The 22874-nt window shown below is 42.5% G+C and overlaps 1 protein-coding gene across 1 annotated transcript in view; it reads left to right on the top strand.

The window, feature by feature from the left end:
- The first annotated feature begins 655 nt into the window (after window positions 1-655).
- The window catches only part of LOC143103798 (A-type voltage-gated potassium channel KCND3-like), an 85673-nt gene continuing 63454 nt past the window's right edge, over window positions 656-22874 (top strand). Inside the window, exon 1 of the mRNA XM_076267620.1 lies at window positions 656-1755. Within this exon, the coding sequence (XP_076123735.1) occupies window positions 656-1755 (1100 nt within the window). The remainder of the gene's footprint in view (window positions 1756-22874) is intronic.

Genomic DNA, 22874 nt, shown 5'->3' with positions numbered 1-22874 from the left:
CGGAAAAACAGGTTGTCAATTAGGTGCTATTTGCAATATTGCTTGGTTGCATGGTTTCAACAGGTAAAACCATCAACGTTTTTTCCTTAAATGAATGCTCTTAAGTGGAAATGTAGTCTTATTTGTATGTGATCTCTGACAAACTACATCGACAGTTAACATTTGTTTAAACAGAACCTTCAGAAATCTCTTTTTCTTTATCTTTAGTTTGAGCAACTACTGTACTGTAGCCTACTATAGTCTGTTTTATTCGCTGTGCTGTGCTAATATGCTTTACCGCCTATGCTCTCTATACATACTGCACTACAAAATACACAATGTACTGTGCTCTGCTGCAGTACAGTCCATTGGGGAAAAATGTATGTAAAACATATGACGTATTGTCATTTCTGAGGATCATGTGGACACATACAGCTCAACAGTCCCGCCATAGATTGTGGTAGGTACAGCAAAGTCTAGGTAGATACTGTGATCTCCTGTATTGCATTAACACCAGCCGTATGAAATATGAGCATACAATTGATAAGAGAATAGCTAAATTAGTAAGTTGTCATTATAATGTTCTCTCTCTTCCTTCAAGAATGACAACTGACTTGGAGGTGAGCTGGTTTTGAGAGTGCCGGACCAGTAACGCCACCGTCAAGTTGGCGACACCATGGCCGCTGGAGTTGCAGCATGGCTCCCCTTTGCCCGGGCAGCCGCCATCGGCTGGATGCCAGTGGCCAACTGCCCCATGCCCATCGCCCCAAGAGACCACAGTAAGAGAAAGGACGAGCTGATCATACTGAATGTGAGTGGACGGCGCTTTCAGACCTGGAGAACCACTCTGGATCGGTACCCTGACACTCTCCTGGGCAGTTCTGAGAAGGAGTTCTTTTACAACGAAGAGGCCAAGGAGTACTTCTTCGACCGTGACCCGGACGCCTTCAGGAGCGTTCTCAACTTCTACCGCACAGGGAAGTTGCACTACCCTCGCTATGAGTGCATCTCGGCCTACGACGAGGAGCTGGCTTTCTTCGGCATCATCCCCGAAATCATTGGTGACTGCTGCTACGAAGAGTACAAGGACCGTAAGCGGGAGAACGCCGAGCGCCTCATGGACGACCAGGAGGAGAACAAGGACTGCAAGATGCCCAACATGACATTCCGCGAGACCATGTGGCGGGCGTTCGAGAACCCGCACACCAGCACCATGGCGTTGGTGTTCTACTACGTCACAGGCTTCTTCATCGCCATTTCGGTCATCACCAACGTGGTGGAGACAGTGCCGTGCGGCTACAAGAGCCAGAAGGACGTCCCGTGCGGGGAGCGCTACACGGTGGCCTTCTTCTGCATGGACACGGCCTGCGTGATGATCTTCACTGTGGAGTACCTGCTGCGGCTGTTCGCGGCGCCCAGCCGCTACCGCTTCATGCGTAGCGTCATGAGCATCATCGATGTGGTGGCCATCCTGCCGTACTACATCGGCCTGGTCATGACCGACAACGAGGATGTGAGCGGGGCCTTCGTCACGCTCCGTGTGTTCCGCGTGTTCCGCATCTTCAAGTTCTCGCGCCACTCGCAGGGCCTACGCATCCTGGGCTACACACTCAAGAGCTGCGCCTCGGAGCTCGGCTTCCTACTCTTCTCCCTCACCATGGCCATCATCATCTTCGCCACCGTCATGTTCTATGCCGAGAAGGGCTCCAGCTCGAGCAAGTTCACCAGCATCCCAGCCTCATTTTGGTACACGATCGTCACCATGACTACTTTAGGGTAAGTAACAATTTACTATGTTTACTACAGTATCTCCTGAAATAATGATACATTTCTGCTTTAGGCAGATATTTCCACTTTAAATCTCTCTCCCTCCATCTCTCTCTCTCTCTCTCTCTCACACACACACACACACACACACACACACACACACAGAAACAGATTCAGTTACAAAACTAAAAGAGCGTCACTACCAATAAATACTGTGAATGGGAGCTCTGCGGATCGTCTTTCACTTGGATACAAAACTAAAAGCAGCCTGTTAACTAAAAGAGTAATTAATCAATTGAACATCATCGGGCTATTTGTTAATCAGGAGAACCAGATGATATCAGGGCTTCCAGACTCAGTCAATTTCCGCAGACTACACATTCAATTTGAAAACATATCTCTCCACTGTATGTTGCAGAAACATCTAATGCAGCCTCAATAGTCTATTCCCTTTCTTGTCCATCGTATCGGTGGGATCCAAGAAAGTATACAGAGTAGTCTTTGTTGTGGGTACGAGACGTCACTGTATGCATTTTTAATCTGAATGTAGAGGAGTGGTCCATATATAGCCTCAGGACAGAGGTGTTCATTGCATACTGCATTACCTTGCACACTGTGGTGTGATGTTTAATATTGCAGTGCGCTTCGAGAGTAGTAAGTCAGTGGTTGTCTGGACCATGTTAAACACGGTTCATTGTTATGCGGCACAAAAGTGGAAAGTGGATTACAGCCAAATGGTGGTTTATTTGATTGAAGGCTTGATGAAAGACAGGCGTCTCTGCTTCTCAGTAGGCCGGGTGCAGCGCGCCTCTAAGTGGCTGTCATTTGTGACTAATGGTGTGAACCTCCAGATCTGTTAACAAATATAAACTTTAATGTTATCTACTGTTTACTGGAAATACTATACGCCAAATAAGGACGTAAATGCCTTGGGCACATCAGTCAGGGGGGGCTTGTGTGTCTAGGACAGACTGTGGATATGTTTGGTCTCCTTTGTATGGGATAGTGAAGCAAGCAAAGATAGACAGGGAGGGAGAGAGGGAGTCCAAGACATGGAGAGACTGAGAAAGAGAGAAAGACAGAGTACTCGTGTGGCTGAAATGCATAGTAAAGACCACATGAAACATTAACAGCTATGTCATGAGACTGGTGAACTCATTTTGCACCCGCACAATCAATCACAATGACACAATACAGTGATTCTTTTCATTTCAGATGGCTTTCATATCTGATGCCAGTATTGAAACATTGAACATTTTTGCCAGTACACATCCTACATATTTAAACAAAGGAAAAGCTAGCAATGTATTATTGAATCTCAAATCCAGCCATAACTCATACAATATAATACTATAACTTTAAAGAACATAAAATCATGTCTATACAAATTGGCGTCAAAGCAGTGTAGGGTAACAAGTAGGAGGTAGATATATTAGCTTATACTGTCACGATGCAATGTTTTGGCTTACTGTCTCTGACTCTGAAGGTATTTGACAACCTCTGCTATAATTGCTTTTCACTGGGCTATGTCTCCACTAGTAGAGTTTAGTGTCAAAACACGAGAGCGTTATAAAAAAAAAGGTTCTTGTCAGAAACAAAGTTAAGATAACTTGAAGTTTTACCTCTATGTTCAGTAGGCTGTATTGACAGTCTTAGCACACAATCACAACACTAAGCACTCTCTGCAATAACAGGTCATCGTGTAACAGGTGGTAGCCGAATTACAAAACACATTATGGAATTCACATAGATTTGTGAACTTGTATCAAACAGCATTATCAGATTTACTGTACATTCAGTGTAATCATGTACACTCATGAATTATGAATTTTCATTAAATTACATAAGCCAATATTTACTTACTTTATGCTTACCAATTGACCTTCTAAAACTATTGTTTTGCCATATGCCAAGCTATTAGTCTACACAGTGCTCACAAATAATTGTTTTAGTAATTACAAGGTAGCTCTGTTAGGTGTCACACAAGTTGTCACATTAGGCGTGTGAGTTCTGTCGACACTGTCATATAGAGGAGGTAATCGGATTTGAATTACCTTAATTAACCACAGGTTGTCTTTTACTGTTATTAATCTGACATGAAGTCTCTACTGGTCGCTACAGTAAACCAGTTGGCTAAATTAGGCAGAACACGCATGGCTTAGCAGATTTTGCATACCTTTCATCATAATTCGGCCACATTCATATCATTACAATGGTACATCTCAGGAAAAGCTGGGTTTGTGGATTTATACTGTGCACATTGAAAGTTCAGAGTGTACAATACAGCTTGATAAGCTACTGTATCAAAGAGCAGAGATGACCAAATGGCATTGGTTTGACCACTTTGCCACTTTAATGGCCTCTCTTCTGGCCTAGAAAGTTTGCATTGTGCAAAGTTTGCATCTCAAACTCACTCACTCTGTTTACGACAGCAGCTAGAGAATTCTTATTTTTTCATTGTCTTCTTTGTAAGGGTTTACCTATTTGATCTGTTTGATCTACTTCATTTGATCTTTCATGCTGCAGTGACAACATACTGTAGCTGTGCCATCCACTAATTATTTTCCAAGTGCACCCTGAAACCCAAACCGACGAATGAATGGTTGCCTATTTCGTTAGCTTCTGGACACAGTCAGCAAGTTCAATGAGCTTTCAGTCAGGATACTGAAAATGAAGACCACTCAAGCTCTCTTTCAGCAAAGTTGTTTGATGGTGTTTGAAGATGTGTATGTTTCCATGTATGTGCATGTATATATATGTGTGTGTGTGTGTGTGTGTGTGTGTGTGTGTGTGTGTGTGTGTGTGTGTGTGTGTGTGTGTGTTGAAGTTCATCTGTCTGAAAGTGAGTATGTTTGTGTGTATGTGAATTGTGTGTGTACAGTATGCTTCTGTTGTATGCATATTGTGTCTGTTTATGTGTATATGCAGCATTTGTGTGTGTGTGTGTGTGTGTGTGTGTGTGTGTGTGTGTGTGTGTGTGTGTGTTGAAGTTCATCTGTATGAAAGTGAGTATGTTTGTGTGTATGTGTATTGTGTGTGTACAGTATGCTTCTGTTGTATGCATATTGTGTCTGTTTATGTGTATATGCAGTATTTGCATGTGAATTTGTGTGTGTGTGTGTGTGTGTGTGTGTGTGTGTGTGTGTGTGTGTGTGTGTGTGTTTGTGTGTGTGTTTGTGTGTGTGAGAGACAGAGAGAGAGAGAAAGAGAGTGTGTGGCATGTGGCATGAACTCCCACTTGCTCGCTTGCCTCACCTCGCCTCGCCTTGTCTTATTCAACTTCTTTCCCGGTGACTTGTTAGCGGCGCGTGACCTGAGCACCAGTGCGCTGCGTGCAGCTCGGGGGGGGGGGGGTTTGGGGGCTGGAGCGAGCGGCGCCTGCCGGGCCACATTTCCCTCTCTCGGTGTCGGGCCATCTGTCTCAGCCTTGGCCAAACATGGTTATTGACCTAGAGATTTCACACTCCCGCTGACGGACTGCTCCGAGAGCTGGCAGGGTGGTGCAGAGTGCGCGGGCCGCCAGCGCTCAGGGACGGGGAGGGGAGACTCTGGCCGCAGCTAATCTGAGCATCTGTAGCTCAGCAAACAGAAACAGCGGTGGCGAGAGGCATTTAGGATAAGCATAATTGATCTTAGGTTCACATTCACACACACATACACACACATACACACACACACACACACACACACACATACACACACACACACACAGACACACAAACACACACACGCACACGCATATCTAAATACACACAGAGAAAGAGTGTCTACCATTGTTTTCCTAAAGTCTGTTTGTCTTCAAAGCTTACTTAGTTGTGTTGGGGCTCTCTGTTCATTTTACAAGTCTGGTGTCAGGAAGCCTTACAAAGTACTTTTTCCTTGCTTTCTCTTGCTTAGTCTACTGGTTTGGTGAAGCCAAATCCTGTATTTAGGTAATCCTTGCTTAAGCATCACTGGTATGCATTGCATGTTCGGTGCAGATGCACAACCCCTCTCTCACTCACTCACTCACTCTCTCTCTCTCTCTCTCTCTTTCTCACACACACACACACACACACACACACACACACACACACACACACACACACACACACACACACACAGACAGACAGACACACACAGACACACACACATAAACACTGACAAACATTTACAAGCAAAATGGATATGGCAGTTAGCATTCTCCCCTTGAATAATTACTCAAACACATTTTATGTTTTGTTTATCATTAGAATGCGCAAACTTTGTTTTACACAAAACCTGCTGGGGCCACATTAGCTGTTAGCTGCGCCGAGTGCACCATTAGCTCAGGATCCCATAGCTCTCAGGATGACATGTCGCCATTTAAGAACTACTTAAGTGGAAGACAGGCTGTGCTGCCTTTGACTCTGCTGGTGAGGTCTGACGTGCCCATGTCTCCCATTAACCTTCTCTTCCCTCCCCTCCATTTCTCTCTTCCATCCTCTTCCATCAGTGTGGCCCGTCTCACCCCCCCCCCCCCCCTTCACAGAATTACAAGTGTGATGCTCCTTATTGACAAGCACAGTTCGACAGCTGTCTTCAGCGAAAGAGCTGGTGAACATGTTTAAAATGAAGAAAGGCACAGTCGCACATGCACAGAGACAGAAGGAAGGTGAACGTGTTGATTTGATTTCCGAATGAAATTGGCTGTGGTAATTGCTACCCCTAAGGGAAGTTGTGTTTTGTCTCCCCATTTGCCTTGTCATCTGAAGAAATTAACAGGAAAAGTGCCTCCTTGTGAAAATTAATTTTTGAACTATTATTCCGACCGTAATAAATATGTGTTTTATACACTCTAAGAGAGAAATGAACCCCCGTAGACTACACTTACAACTCTTTTTTTTACCCCAGCAGTTTTATAATAGCTCATACTTGCTTGTTTTACAAATACTGAATCCTTTTGTATTCTTTGCTTTAATATTCAAATGTTTTCGTTAACATTCTCCTTCACAGGTTACATGGTGAAATATTTTAACACATCTACAAACACATCTTTCATGAATATTTGTTTGTGAATAGACTCATGCCTGATGATAGGGAGGCTTCCATTTCCTTAGGAACTCTTAGCCACTGCTAGGTAGAGTATCACATTTTCAGTCCATTCCATGAATTGAAAGCTATTCCCTGTGGTGAGCGTTAATGATCCTCCACTGTCAGCCCTGCTTCTCTGACCTCCTTGCTCACACCTGCTTTGAAGCCATGTTTGAAGTCACGCTATAACAGCATAAATAGGATGTAAATTTAATGCTTATGCCTGCTGTTTACATTTCAAGGGCCCACTTGTGATACCTGCTGGCTGTGTCTGAAAGAAAGACTGATGGCACTTGAAAGAATGTGTAGGCCAAAGGCATTCAATTACTATATTGGGGGAGTACATTTCTCATACAGTGCCTGTGCAGTTGGACTTGCGAGATTCCTTATGGTCTCTTTTTCATGCGTATGGAACAGCCATTATGCTGAGTCCTAAATGTAATCTCTTTGTTGTTCATTTGTCATTTCATATGTTGCTTCAGTACTTGCTGTCCTTCTTTCAGTGTGATGACAGTCATAAGGTTGTACAGTTGTGCAGTTTTTTCAATCATCCTTTCTTGACATTCTTCTTGGTTTTCAAAAAATATCAGTCGGTTATGAGCAAGTACTGGTACGGTAATTTCCCAACTAATAGCCACGATTTATTGATTTAGCAAAATTTCTTCAGCTATGAGGTTAATACACTGGGGCAGTTATATGGTATTATATAATATGGTATTAATATGGCATAAAACACTGTTCTGCGGTTTATGCACAATGTGGCTAATACACAGGAAATGACTGTAGTATTCATATGCCAGCTAGAACTACTTTAATTTTCAAAAGAAGTGTGATGATTAAACAACCTGTATCCATTGCATTCCAAATATGAATGCAACCCCCCAAAAAATTAAGCCAAAAAAAAATTAAGCCAAAAAGTTGAAGGCTAACCTGGTATTAGAATTGAGCCATTTTCTTTCAATGCAAATATAAGTCTTTGTTGAAAATAGTTGTGGACCAGTTTGGTGACCTCTTCTAGGTATCCAATCCTTGGCCCTTTATTGGACCCCATCATCCTGAAGTAGATAAAACACTTGCAGTCCACCTGTTATGCAAGTCCCTCATAATGGCACAGTTTTTTTCCCTCTGGTGGTGACGTTTGTTCCCTTTGTGAGGCTCTGTGAAATGAGCTCTCTGAGGGCCCTTGCGAGTCACACCTCCAAATGAAACTGTGATGAGATCCAGTTCAATCCTCCAAAGTCCTCACTGTGTCCTTACTCTACCCCCTGCTCCAAAATCTACCTCGACTACCTCTCCCTCCACTCTTGAATACATACATACTATATGTATTTATCTTTGTTCCTACAGTGGCTGGAAGTAGTTTGTTTTGTGGATGCCTGGCTTGAATATGATTTGTTCTGCCTAGGGTAGCAAGTTCTCCAGCTTTTAAGCTGAATGCACTCTGTCTTCTCCCACAATGTTAGTAGTACATAACATTGCACCCACACTGGTGTGCAATGTTGTTATAGAAAGATTGAGAAAGAATGTGTTCAAATAAAGCCAGAGCTAGAGAGAGAGATACAGTAGAGAGAGAGAAGTGTGTTCATGAAAGTAGAAAGAGGGAAAGAGAGCACATGCGTGTCTCTGAGGGTTCATGTCTGTGTGAAACCCAGGAGACATAACTCATTAGCTTTGCTTACTCAGTACACTAGAATCGTCCGTGTTATCTTGACAGATTCCGTAAGTGATCCTCTGTTATCTATGTGAATGAAATCAGATGGAAGAGGCCGCAAAAAGGAATTACTTGCTGTCAAGTGCTGGTATTTCTCCTTAAGAGGGAACTGGGCAGAGATCAGATGGGAGTCAAATTAGAGAGCAGATATTAGGCGACTCGGAGTTCAATCTGCCCTCGGTTTGGTATGAATTTTTAAAAAAGAAATTTCCATTACCATTTTAAAATGAGAAAATGTATTGCAAAAGCCAGAAAATATTAGTATTGCACCCAGCTCTAGGCCTGTCATCCAAGAATTATTGTGTGGCGACAAAAAAAAAAGAATCCCAATAAAATGTCTGTACCCTTCAGTCTGCAAGAGCAGCATTAAAATTTCTGTCTGTCTTGAGATTATAAGTTTATCATTTTTCAGTCATTCTGAAGGCAAATCAGCTCGGAAACAAGTCACTATGTTTTTTTCCTTAAACCTCAAAAAGGGACCTGGTAATGTCACCATTTTCTACTTCTTCTATTTCCTCATTTTTAGTGCACAACCCCTGTGCATCCGCTTACAGAAGAAATCTATTCACTGTGTTCTTCATGTGGCAAAAGGCTGCTGAAGCCATGTACCCATTCAGATTTTTGTTGCTTTGTGGTGTAGTTAAGGAGGTGATAATGTTATCTTGTAGGAGCGTGGTAACGGTGAGATCTTCCTTGCTAAGTGTGCGATCCTTTATGACAGATTTAATTTACCATGACAAATCTATTTGCCGCTGGATGTGGATTGGCACAGAAAGTGCCGAGAGTGCTAGGCTCACAAGGAAAAGGCATTAAGTGAACGACTAGACATGGATTTGGGGCCTGTTTGACTTTGATTAGGGACATTTATCCCGGGGATTGGCTCGTATCTCCTCTTTTAACTTTGGGCCCTCGAGGTCCCCCGAGTATTATTTTTTTCTGCCGTGATATTGACGAAAGAGAAGCTCAACAGGGCACTTGAGCCTGATGAAAATGTCAACATTTTCTTTTTTTCATCAGTCTGAATTGGATTTGGTTTTCCTTTCTTTGAATTCCTTTGAGTTCAATTTTCTTGCTGGCAAGTTGTCAACTGTGGCTGTATTTCTACACATACTTATGTGAAGATGTGCACATATATGCAAATTATTCAGTAAATAGCCACATTATTTACAATATCAGTCAATTATTACTTTTCATTTCAGTGAGTCATTCAGTGAGTCATGTGACAGCATGTCTCAGCTTTGAGTTTTTTTTTCCAGTCTATCTTGCCTCATACTTCAGTGGTCTTTGGATAAACCAGCCGCATTATCTGTCCTCTGCTATAGGAATTTGCTTGACTCCCTGTTTGGCTACAATAAATGAGTCATATTGATTTGTTTATAAAGCTGCCTTTGATTTCTGAGTAAGATTATTGGGTATGCTGATGTGACCCCGAGGCTTGGGAGGAGCATACTGTTAGCCGACATCTGAAACAGGCACCTAATGAACAGCTAATCCCAGTGGGGATGCCTTAGCCTTTGAAGGAAATTGACATGCAAGCAAGCCATTTCACTGGGATTTTGATGGGGATGTTTATTCGGGGCACTCACACTGTTCAGGGACACCTGGAGTAATGCATTTTCAGTTAAAGTGCTTACATCTTTCGGATAGTTTCGCCTAGGCGCTCAGTGTGAAATGCATAGCAATTTCCCAACAGCAATGGAAATGAATTTGCTATTTGGTGTAGCTGTTATTTAAGTTATTTCATCGCTGCTGAATGTCATACGGTATGCAGAAAGCAAATAAATAGCTATTATTCTCAACATCAGGCTGTAATATAGCACATTATGTATTTACCCATGAGGTTGAAAATTATAGTATGATGAGGACATCCCTTTTACTCAATGACAACATGCTGTATAATAACATCTTCATCTGAGTTTTTAAGAGAATCTAAAAACGGGTCCTGACTCCACCATGAACAGTGTGGAACATTCTCTCTGTGGAGTAGTCTTAGGACACTTCAGTGTTGTGTAAAGGGAAACATTAAGGTTATCATGGGCAGATAGTTGTACAGGTAGAACATCCATTTCATAAATGATATTCAGTGGCCATTTGAAACTTTTTGAGTACACTTATATTAATACTTTGAAGGAAAATTCCGGTATTTAGCACTTTGAGTCCCTTTTCTGGTTTGTTTTGGTCAGAAAAGTCGAGACAAGACCAATCGTCAAAATTTTGGTGTCCACCACTCTAGTTCATCCAAAACAAACCAGAAAAGGGACTCAAAGTGCTAAATACCGGAATTTTCCTTTAACTAATACTAATTGCTCACATCACATCAGTGAATGGTCCATGTAATCAGGAAGACAAATGACTGAGATGTTTTAATTTTTTAAGTGTCATTCTCATTCACATGTGTAAAGTGCTAAAATCAATAATCGTGTAATTACATGTATGTGCCATAATGAAAGCTCAAAGGGAACTTTCATTAATTGGCGACACAATCTTTGCTTTCTTTGCTTGCTGTAACATTGTAATGGCCACATTGTGCTGTCAGTACAACTCAGAGCATATGGGGTTGCATGGAACATAAAGTTCACGCGAACACAGCTGGTGGCGATATATTTTGCGCCGGTGACGTGGCTCTGTAGCGCCGTGTGTTTATTTGCCGACTGAGCTGAGTATGGACATTTACGAGCCCAGCCCCGGTAGCTAACCTGCTGCAGGGGCATATGTTCAGGTGATGAGGTCACCGGACCCATCTGCCTCCCCATGCACCAAAGCTAAAGAGATGTGTGTGGCCTCCACCCAAACCCAACCCCGCCCACCCTCCCGCACATCAAAACAGGTTTACGGTTACTACCTTCATTGGATTTGGCCGAAAAATGATTTTATTTGACGGATCTGACTAAGCTGTCTCAAATGGGTAGACTGAATGTTACACAGTCTTTGATTTATTGTTATATATGCTTACATTCCTTCATACATTGTCTCGCAACAATGTGTTGTGAGACAATAGAATAGAAGGGGATAGAAGCTGGATCAACTGAATGCCATTTGGTTATGTTACCAGCTGCTTCACCACGGCCACATCAATATGCATACAGTTATTTATGTTTGTGATACCATAAACATGTACCACATATATAATTGTTTGTATGAGAGAGAAGAAGTGAGGTATGTGGCGTGTCTTATTTAACATGAAGTAGCAATCCAACTCGCCTCACAGCCACAGACACAGAAGCTCAGTTGAGTTCTCAGTCATGTGACTCTTGCTCACATCCATCACACTGATAGCATCACACTATGCTGTGTGTATTATGTGTAATGTGTTTCAGTGCTGTTTGGTTGCAGCTTTATAGCCATAACTCAGTGCAATGATAATGAGTAATAAGAGACCAGTGTGGACACTGAGGAGAAATGGTGAGTTGAGTTGGGTTAGCATCAATATTTCAAGTCACGCATAGGTGTAATGGTCTGCTTTTAAATTGCCATCACCCCAAGACGGCATGTCTTCATGGTCAGTATCAGTTATGTTGCTTTTGGTGTTACATGAGGAATGAGGGAATACACAGAAGATATTGTCTTGACTTTGGTCCATGATTGGGTACTAGACTGCCATGTTTTTTGTAGCACATGATTATCCCTGTTACTGTATATGTCTGTTGAATGAATTCAAAGACAACATATTTTGATATAAAAAATAAATCTGCAGTGCTGGGTTAGGCTTGTGATCTAAAGTCCAGTTGGTGATGTTATGCTCATTTAATGACATCCACTTCTTCTCATTAATTTAGCAATGGATAGCAATTGTGAAAGAATGAACAAAGCATTCTTTCACAATTGCTATCCATTGCTAAATGAATTTGAAAAGTTTGGCAGAAACCTTGTGAAAGTGGTCTTTGAGTATTATAGTTTATGGTTTAGTTCACTATGATACTAGCAGGCACATCAAGTCACAGAAGTATGAAATTGAGATACTGCAAAGAAAATATGTCCAGTAAAATATTTTGGATTTGGAAAGACTTTTGGATTGTCATTTTTGTGGACAGTTGCTTCAGGGCCATGTCAAAAAAGGATACCGGTAATCAATTTAGCTGTCTACTATCTGAGTATTGACATAAAGAAGATGACAGAATTCATGGGGGAGAGTGAAGGTTTGTAGTGTCCCTATTAAATGAGTTTTGAGCTAGTTCAAAATCTCCAGTTGACACGTTGACCAAATTATATCAGGGAGCAAAATGTATCTTACATAATGGCAGGTGACCTTTTTCTGAATTACAACAATTCAGTGCCATAATAGATTGAGCCAAGAATATGACAATGAGTTGGGACTAAAAGACATTAAATTGGCCCAGCGAAGCATTATCCTTGCAATATCTATTAAGAATCTGGACTTGGGCCTTTCAGCGACGACTCAGTCTATTCAAACGTCCACTTTTTTTCTGCTCTTTTTCTCTCTCACTCACCCCCCTCTTTCGTGTAATAGTCTGTGAAGGACATGCATTCAGCACATCTAGGGCTTGCAGGAGAACAATGGCGGGGACCTTTTACATTCTGGTGCGATCCTCCAGTTTCTCCGCCAATGCTGTTTCATCTCTCAGCGCCAGCGTTTTTGATCTTGCTCATCAGACTCCTCTTCCACAGCCTGTCCTCCCTCTCCACTGCCCCTCAGAAAGAAAAAAAAAACACTGCACAGACACGGGCCTGCACATAGATGAGGGGGGGGGGGGGTTATGTGATGGAGGAGAGAGAGGGAAGTAAGGGGTGAGGGGTGGGGTGGGGGGGGGGGTAGGGTGGGTAGAAAAGTAAGAAAAGGGCACGGAAGAGAGATGCATAGAAAGGTAACAGTGAAAATGGAGAAAGAGATCGAGCGAGAAAAATAAAGACAGGATATGCATGTAAAGGGGCTGAGAGGATAAGAGAGAGAGAGAATAGAGCAGATGAGGAGAGACAGTAAAAGAGAAAGAGAGGGGCACAGATAGAAATTGAGGGAGATGGAGAGATGATGTGGCGTATTGGGAAGATGGCTGTATAATCACACGTCCGTTCCCAGGAAACACGGGTGTTAAATCAAGCTCAGGTGGCTGATGGGGAGGAGAATCTCAATCCTGTCTCTCCCCTCTCACATACTCTCTCTCTCTCTCTTCGTCTCTGCCCCCTCACTCACACTCTGTCTTTCCCTCTTTCTTTTCCCCTCATTCTCTCTCTCTTTTTTGTGTCTTGCCCCCTTTCTTTCTCTCTCTCAGCTACTCTCTCTTCTCTTTCTTTCTCTCTCTCTCTCACACACACTCTCTCCATCTCACGTGCACGGCAGGGGCCATTCTGAGCTGCAGGATGCCCAGTCACCATCGCCGGCCGAAACGTTGAGATTGATGAGCAAGGGAACAGAAGGAAAAAAGGGGCCTCTTTCATTCCCCCGTCCCACAGAATATTACGCTCAGGGGGGGTCGGGGGGCTGGCAAGCTATTTTTGGTCCATCAGCTGTGTCATTTTTATGTTTTATTTTCTTGGTTTTCCAAAGGCCATTCGGACAGATGGGCAGGTTTTTTTTTATCACTTCTCGTACCGCAGCACACCTCGGAGGTCCGTTCAACTTTTTTGTCATTGACTCTCTACAAAGCATTAGCCTAATAATGGGGGGGGGAAACACGGTTGGCAGATATACAGTGAAATATGACACTGCGTTATAATTAGAGCAATTTTCCCAGCTGTAAAGGGCCCTGAATGTATTCCTTTTACCGTGCGTAACGGCAGAGAAATGTTATGCATGTAGGTCATGTTCCCGTCTGCCTTAATCAGTGGCTATATATAATCTGCTTCAGAGCAGCGTTTAGTGTGCTCTCCTGTGCACTAATCTATAATTCGGAGACATAAAAGATAGGAACAAAGGCCAGCGAGTTTGCCAGGAGCTCTCTACTCCGTGTGGGCCCTCTACTGTTATTAGGGGTCAAGTAATTACATTGGGAAGAACAGAGTTGGACAGAAATGGTTTAGAGGATGGAGTGCGGGGGTCTTCAATCAGTGGAGACTGAGTAGGAGGCAGTGCAGACTCTACAAGATGCACACACACAGAGACATGCAGTATAAACACAGGAAAAGGTCAGGGCGCACACTCACAGATACGTATGCACAGATATGTAAACGCTCAACAATTCCAGTGCATTCACACAGAAACATACACAGACTTACAATAATCATATGAGAATACCAGTACACAAAGTCAAATATAGAAATACACCAACACAGTCAAAGAGAACCAGACATAGACATACAAATGCATAAACATGTCAGCACACAGTCACACACACAGACGGACAAACAACCAGATTGTCATATATACTGTACACACAGACATACAGCACGCAAACAGCTCAGCTTTCAAACACATGCAGACTTTCACAGAGAAACCCCTTCAGACACACACTCAGAGAAGAACATAGAGAAAAACATCCAAAACAACCGCACTTTTATACACACAAACATGCAGCACACAATAGAACATATAGAATATAACTCACACATACTGTAGAGGCAGACTTATAAACACTAAGAGTCACACAAACATAGAGAAACACACACATACCAACATACAGTAGAGGAGTCTTGGATATGTACTCATGTGCACATGCCAAGAAGCCCACTATACAAAGGCAAAAATAACCCGACTCAAGTACAGACTCATGCACAAACATACTACACACATGCCCAACCAGATTTGCACATACACACCCATAGGCATGCAAACAAGCATACACAATGCATGCACAAACAGATGCAACACACAGAGCCTCACTTTATTTCTGACTTGCCACAAACTCTAATTCCTAAGCCATACAGGTGTATAGTGATTAGAGCGCTATCTCATCCGAGCAGATAACACCGGTGCACTGTTTCTACTTCTCTGTGACCATTCCACGAGTTTTCTGTCTCACGTGTGGTTTCTGGAGGGGACAGGGACAGGGATGGGAGAGACAGAAAGAGAGAGGGGAGAGAAAAATAAGGGGCAAACATGTAAAGGAGGTTAATTGAATTTGGGCGACCGTTGCTCCCCGTCTCGGGCGCTGATCTGAGCGGGGATGACAGATTGTGGCTGGAGGGAAGAGAGACGCAGCAGACCGCCAGTTGGCCAAGAGGGCAGCCAGGGAGGGAGCAGCAGGCCTGGGGTAGGGGAGATGTGGAGGGGGAGGGGGTGACAAGCAAAGAGAGAGAGCAGGTATAGGGATGGTGGAAGATGGACGATGTGGAGTTGGGGGGAGATGGAGGGATGTGGGGTTGGGGGAGGAAGGGGAGGAGTGACTGAGCAAAAAAGTAGAAAGAGAGAGAGAGAGGAGAGAGATGTGGTAAAGGTAAGGAGGGGGTCGGGTGGAGGCGGAGGTGGTGATGGTGCTGGTGGTACTAAAGACAGTAGAGAGAGAGATGATGTTTGGGAGATGAAAGTGGGGTGGGGGGGGGACGGAGGATGGGGAGTAGAAGGGAACCACACAGAGAGGAGGGGGAGCGATGATGGTAGGAGGATGACGGGGGGTGGGATGGAGGGTGGGTGAGGGGAAAAAAAAGTTGGAGGGCTGGAGAAGGGAGGAGGAGACAGAGGCGGCGGTGGTGGTGGTGAATCATTCTTTGTGACTCGTCTCTATCTCAGTCCCCCAGTCTCACAGCAGCATGACACTGTTGGTGTGTGTCAAGGTGGCACCGCAGCAGGGAATAATCACATCGAAATCATATAGCTCTGTGTTATTAATGCAGCAGTGGTGCAGATTGCTTCCTGTCAACAGAGTTTAAGAACCTTACATGTGCTCTGTTTAGAAGATGCAGGCTTTCAGAAAAATGTGTACGCATTTAAAGGACGTCATGAAGCATTGAACAGGCATTAAGATCCCAATGATGTGAATCAGTATATCATCATTTACTTATTCTACAGTGCTAGACTAAGACTAAGTACTAGACTTAATTTTCCCTATATCCTCTTCCAAAAAAGCCTCATATGTAAATAATTTAGCTTGCACACAAAATTTGAAAGTGCTCAGGCGTTTTATAAGAACAAAGGAGACTTGGTCCGCATCAGTTGGAGGGGGGCTCAAATAAACCAATCCTCTCTGGGAACCTTTGGCTTCAATTGGAATTAATGGCGCATTTTAGCACCCCTACAGGCTTCCGGATCAGAATGAGCAAGCTTGTAGGAAATTAAAAATATCCACCTTATCAGAGTGCGAACTTGGAGCCAATTTCCCAACACAGGCATCTTTAATGGGAACCTTTCTAATGATAGCGGAGGAATTTAATTTAGCTCTGTCAGAGGTTCATTTACCGCCTAAACTCATTTAAAAAGAATTATACTTACAGGGCTGTGCCCATGTCTGAAATGTTAAATGACCTGCACGCTCAGCTAGCTGATTTGGACTCACCTCAGGGGGTGTGTTCTAGGTCAGAGCCGTTACCTTGTAGCCGAGTATTAACAAAACTGAGTTTGTTCACTGTAGATGCCCATTTAGATATTTTAGTGAGTATATGCCCCTTTTAGAAGTAAATAGGGTTCCATTTAACCCTTATTGTAGAGTAGGGGAATCTCATTACCTGGATACATGCTTAGTCATTTGATTTGTTCCTGTTGAGGGTACAGAGTTCTTGCCTCAGAGATGTTTGTCTCCAGCAGATTGTGACAACCTGGAACACTGCAATGTGAGTGAGCTGCTTGTTGGAACAGTGCAAGTAAACATGGAGAGTGCTTCTGCAGAGAAGTTCATTTATCCAGGCTGTAGCCCTCGGTAAACAAAACAGGGATGCAGAACAGGAGACAGGCAGAATGTACCCAGGCAGCTAAGCTTGGCTGTTTTGTTTGTGCAGGCACACACACACAGACACACACATGCACCCAAATACACACACACACACACACACACACACACACACACACACACACACACACACTAAAAGAGAACCACAGAGACACACACATACACAAATAATACTAATAGGTGAAGTGATGACAACCCTAGTGACAGATTTGGGGTCTCTAATTAAATACACCGGTTTAACACACATACATTAGCACACACACACACACACACACACACACACACACACACACACACACACACACACACACACACACACACACACACACACTTTGGTGACTATTTGCTTTTGTACAGCTTCAACCACATGTCCCCTGCAGCCAAAATAGCCAATGGGTTTGCACTGTAGGCTAACATAGTTACATCATGTAAGCAGTGTAGTGTAGGTCAGTGTTTCCCAACCTTCCCACCTTTTTTCTCTCGCGGTACACTATTTACACCCCCATGACAATAAACATATAAAAGTCTAAACATTACAAGTGCTGTTTATTGCCCTTCCATACCCTTGTTGCCAAAAAACTGTTGACACATAATAGCCTACTGGCAGGTTGTGTGAACCCATAGCTCAAGCATTGATTGTAGCCTACCGTCTGTCTGTTGATCACAGCTTTCATTATTGTTTTTTTCTGTTCAGCGCAATAAAAGGGGGTGGTCCAGGTTTATGTTCAGGCACCTTTTTTAAGTAGTTTTTTTTTCTTTCAATGCCTTTCGGCTATTTGCGAACAACCTTTTGCTACTTATGAATGCGGCTATGTTGTGCTGTGTCTGTATAAAAGTGCTATCATGAAAGATGGACAACAGTGCAAAACTCTATGCAGTTACAGTAGGTTCAGAGGTAATTCCATGAAATTTGATTTGATAGCAGACAATGTTGATGATTATTAAGGACCAAAAAAAGGTTTGGGAAACACTGGTGTATGTAGTATGCTGTGCTGGTAGAGGTCCATCTTATACCTGTTTCCTGTCAAAGGGCATCCCACTGTCTTTTGGGTGTATTACTTATGAGAGGCATACATTAGATAATGAATGAATTCTCTTTTATTTGTTAAGGTGTCACAAAAAGTTAAACAAGTTGAAATAAAAGAGGCCATTTCATTGAAGGAACAAATCCATAACTTCTGTGAGATGGGTCCCCCTTGTACACTAGCAGTCTATTGACAGTCTGGTTTGATGCTGGTCCATTGATTTATTTGAGAGAAGGCTCTGGTCTCTCCCTCCACTGCAGCTAAATGTAAACCTTAGCTGAAATTACTTTTCTACAACATCACCGGAACTGCTCTTAGTGGCACTATTGGGGAGGCAGAAGAAAAAAAGAAACAAAAGATAGAAAGGTGAAAAAAATGAAAGATAGAAAGAGGTGAAAGAAAGAAAGAATGAAAAGGAAGGAAGAAAAAAAGACAGATAGAAAGAACAAATGAAAGAATGATGTGAAGGACAGAAGTGTAGAAATAATTACATGTTAATTATTAAACAGCTGTTAAAAACAGCTTAGCAAATAAAATTACTTCATCTCATTCATAAGTAAATACTGGATTGGAGCCCAATTTAATATTTATGTAGAGATAAAATCAAACAGTAAGCATATGCCCACTCATGTAAGACGTGCATATAAGCCATGGTGACATAAGGAGCTGGCCTTTAAAAAGCATGAATGTGCAATGCATGTATACACTCCTCCATTCTAGAAATTAACTCTTCTGTTTCCTATTGAACCCAACAAATCTAATTTCACTTGTGTATGAATCAGTGATTTTAAAGTGCTCCTTAATGTAGATTCAGGTATTCACTTTATTTTTCAGTGTAGACATCCATACATGTTGACATACATCTTACATCTGACATTGTCCACAGAAGACAGTCTACATAAAGTTCTTCAACTACAAATGAACATGATCTAGCTGACCCTTCCCACATAGATTAGGGACAGATTTTGCATTGCTTTCCTTCATGTTCAGTAACATCACAAATGTCATCTCATATGCATGATGTTCATTACAAAATCATCTCACCCCTGGAATTGGCACCTTCTATTGAAGTCGGTGTCTTTTTGAGTCTGAGAAAGAGAAATGCCTTCAGAAATGATAGTGAATACACAAACACGTTTACTGAACAAAGGAAAATACACATGCACGCATGCACACGCACATACACACACACACACACACACACACACACACACACACACACACACACACACACACACACACTTTCTTCAAAGGAGCCTCCAACAACAAATGTGCTGTATCTTCTTGCTGTGCATAATTTCCCTGTTAGTACCAAAGGCAAGTGGCAGAGAAATAGTCATGTGATGCTGCCGGGAGCAATAACAATATTTGTGTGCCTCTTGCTCAGTCTTGTTTGTGTGTTTACCACCGACCCTGATTGAACACTGGTACATATGCCTACCTTGTGATATTATAAGCACACGTGTTTATTTATTGTTGGCTGATGTGATTCTATTACTGTCATAAATGCAGCTTGGCAAAGTCATAAGTCATCATCTTCAGCCGCATTTGCCGCAAATAGCAATTTGCATTTGTAATACGAATAGTGTGCAAGAGCATTCCATTTTCGGAATGTGACGGCTGCGGTCGTCGGGGCAAGAAAGCAAACTGGCATTGTGAACGTTGCTCCTGATGTTCGCCTGTGCGATTATGTTGTAGAACCTTCTACCCTGCCACGTTAGATGACCGTCTGATTGGATTAGAGAGTGCCAGGCAAATTGCCATTATTTTGCAAGCTGACACACTCAAGGCTCACAGTCACTCATTAAAATTCATAGGCCCCATAATAAATGACTATCACAAATTATACCCTCTGTCAGCTGGCAGTGTGCGTGTTCTTGAAATTCTTGGAGATGGCAGCACCTAATAATTCTTTTTGGGACCCAATGCCTGCTACCAAATTAACCCATGGCCATTGTGATTTAAGCGTTGGAACTTGCATTGAGTTATGACAGACTACCGCTTTGGTCCACCTCTGGAAGTGGTCTCAAAAATAAAGTGAGGTGAGCAGGTCAGGCTTGAGCTTTGTAGAGGTGTACACTGAAAAATGTCAGTAATTGTTTTAAATTTGTCACACTGTGTGTGTTGAGTCAAAGTGTTCATGCTTCTTTACTTCTTATTAGAGTATTTGTTTTACTTAGACTAAAGTCACTAAAGTTGTGGGTTCAATTCCCGGCTTCTACCATTGTGCCCTTGAGCAAAGCACTTACAGTAATTTCCTGTGTATTAGCCGCATTGTGTATAAACCGCAGGACAGTGTTTTATGCAAGTAAAAAAAACAAACATATTAATACCATATTAACTGCCCCGTTTATTAACCTCATAGCTGAAGAAATTTAGCAAAATCAATGTATAAACCTTGGCTAATAGTTGGGAAATTACGGTAAAGGTAAATTACGGTAAGGGACATTGTAATCCCCTGTCATTTAATTGACATAAGTCACTTTGGACCAAAAGTGTCTGCTAAATACTGTAAGTAAATGTAAATGAGTAAATGTAAATGTAATGGAATCGCATGCCATCTACAGGTACCATTGAAAGTACAGATGTTATCAATATAGTTATCAGCCCACTGCCACACAGGACTTTTGGAAAGTTAAGAGGCCATTAGTCATCAACAATGTAATAAATGACCCATATGACTTGTGAACTGTATTACTGAGATTTGGTAGCCTCATTGACACCAGAATGCATATCTCACTTGAGATTGAGAGTGGATATGGAAAGGTTTCATTGACTTATGACTTCCAGGGGCAGTCAACCAGCATCGAAATTAAACTCTTACCAACTTGTTTCAGAAGTACAGCTATCAAATGTCTCTTGTTATGAAGTCTCTTGTTATTTTAAATGCAGTTGTCACGTCCATACATGTCCATATCTGTTTAACCCTGTCGCCATCAGTGCAGCCATTGGTTGTGTTGAATGCATTTCACTCCGTTATCATATAAAGGCTGCCCCATGCCAGATAAGCGATTGTGATTGGTGCCTGGGTTTTTGGAACATTGGAAATGGCCGTTAATGGCCTCCTTGCCAGACTGACCTGCAGAGCGAATTCAAATATAGCGAGCGAATTCGGTAGCAAGTTCGTCTGGGTTCTCCCAGGCTAGAGATGTGTTGCTTCTAGGCTTTATTCTATGTTTTTAATTCCACTGAGTATTGGTTTCAGTCAGACTATATTAGACAAGTATGATTGTGTCAAATTGTCATCATTAAGGTAACACAATGTAATTCTTTTACCTTAAAATAATCACTTCAGACTTATTTTGATGCTACACTGCTACACTATGATATGCAGAATGACATCCATGAAATTTTCAATGCGTACTCGGAACACTTGATATTGCACTATGCAACGTATTGCATTGCAACTATGTAAGGTTGATTAGGTAGGATCATGACCCATTTAGTTTTTCACAAACTGGGTTCCATCTTAGCACTAAATAATACTGAACACGCCAAGGGATATAAATGGCAGTTCTTCCATTGTGTTGCTCTTTTTGTAAGTCGCTTTTGATAAAAGCATTAACTAAATTACTAAATAGGTGTAAAGAAATTCTGGCATACCATCTCTTCAGTCAACCTACTACAACCTACTTGCTTTGACCAATTTGTTTTCCACATGGAAGCTATGCAGACAATGGAGTTATACATAACTGCTCTGAAATGTTATGGCTAAGTGTGTGTGTATTTCAGGGTCGGGTTAGCTATGAGAGATTAGTTGGACCACAATTGCACCTCTAACAGGGAGAGACACACTACTGAAAGCTTAATCCGTGTCTGGGACATCATCCCATAATGCCCACACTGCTGCGCTGCACCTTTGATCCACTTCCTCCCTGGCATTTCCTGTTGGTCAAGAACGTCTGGTTGTCATGCACTGTGCTCCTGTTGCGTGAGCAAAACACTGGCAGGCTCACACGCACCAAAGTGGAGAGTGAACGAAGCAATCAGAATGAGGTTAAAGACTGCGGTCCCATCTGGAGAGAGAGAGAGTGTTGTTTTGTCTGCACTGTTTACTCTTCACAGCGTAGCACGGGTCAGGTGAAGAAAAATTACAATGCTCCGCTCGAGCTCCCAATCGTAATGTTTCCCGAAGACAGTGTAAACTCTCCCTCTCCCTCCAGCTCTTGCTTGTGCGAATAAATGCAAGCTGACAAACTGTTGTGCTGTTTAGTGCCCATGATAGTGTCTAGTGGCTGTGATGTTTCTTGTTATTTAAACCTCAAGCTCATCTCCCTTTTTTACCACAAGTGACCCCCAGGCGCACATATCTTGTAACAGCACTGCAGGAGGCTCTTTGCCAGTGTGGCAGACTTGGATGGCTTATCTTCTCCTCACGGACCGAATCAATCTTGTGTTGACAGAATTCAACATTTAGCTCCTGTTACAGATTTGACTCTTATTCTCCCTGGCATTTCTTATGACCTAATAAGACTACAAAGCCCAGGGGGCATTATTAGCTGCCTGGGAAAACCACATGTGCCACTCGTGTTTTTTTTTTTTTTTTTTGTTATTGTTGTTCTTCCT

Source organism: Alosa pseudoharengus, unplaced genomic scaffold, assembly GCF_046254945.1.
Source record: "Alosa pseudoharengus isolate Yale_2024_CS ecotype anadromous, Long Island Sound unplaced genomic scaffold, YU_APseudo_1.1 YU_APseudo_1.1_scf_5, whole genome shotgun sequence".
NCBI lineage: Eukaryota > Metazoa > Chordata > Actinopteri > Clupeiformes > Clupeidae > Alosa > Alosa pseudoharengus.
This window is presented reverse-complemented; position numbering and strand designations above follow the sequence as displayed.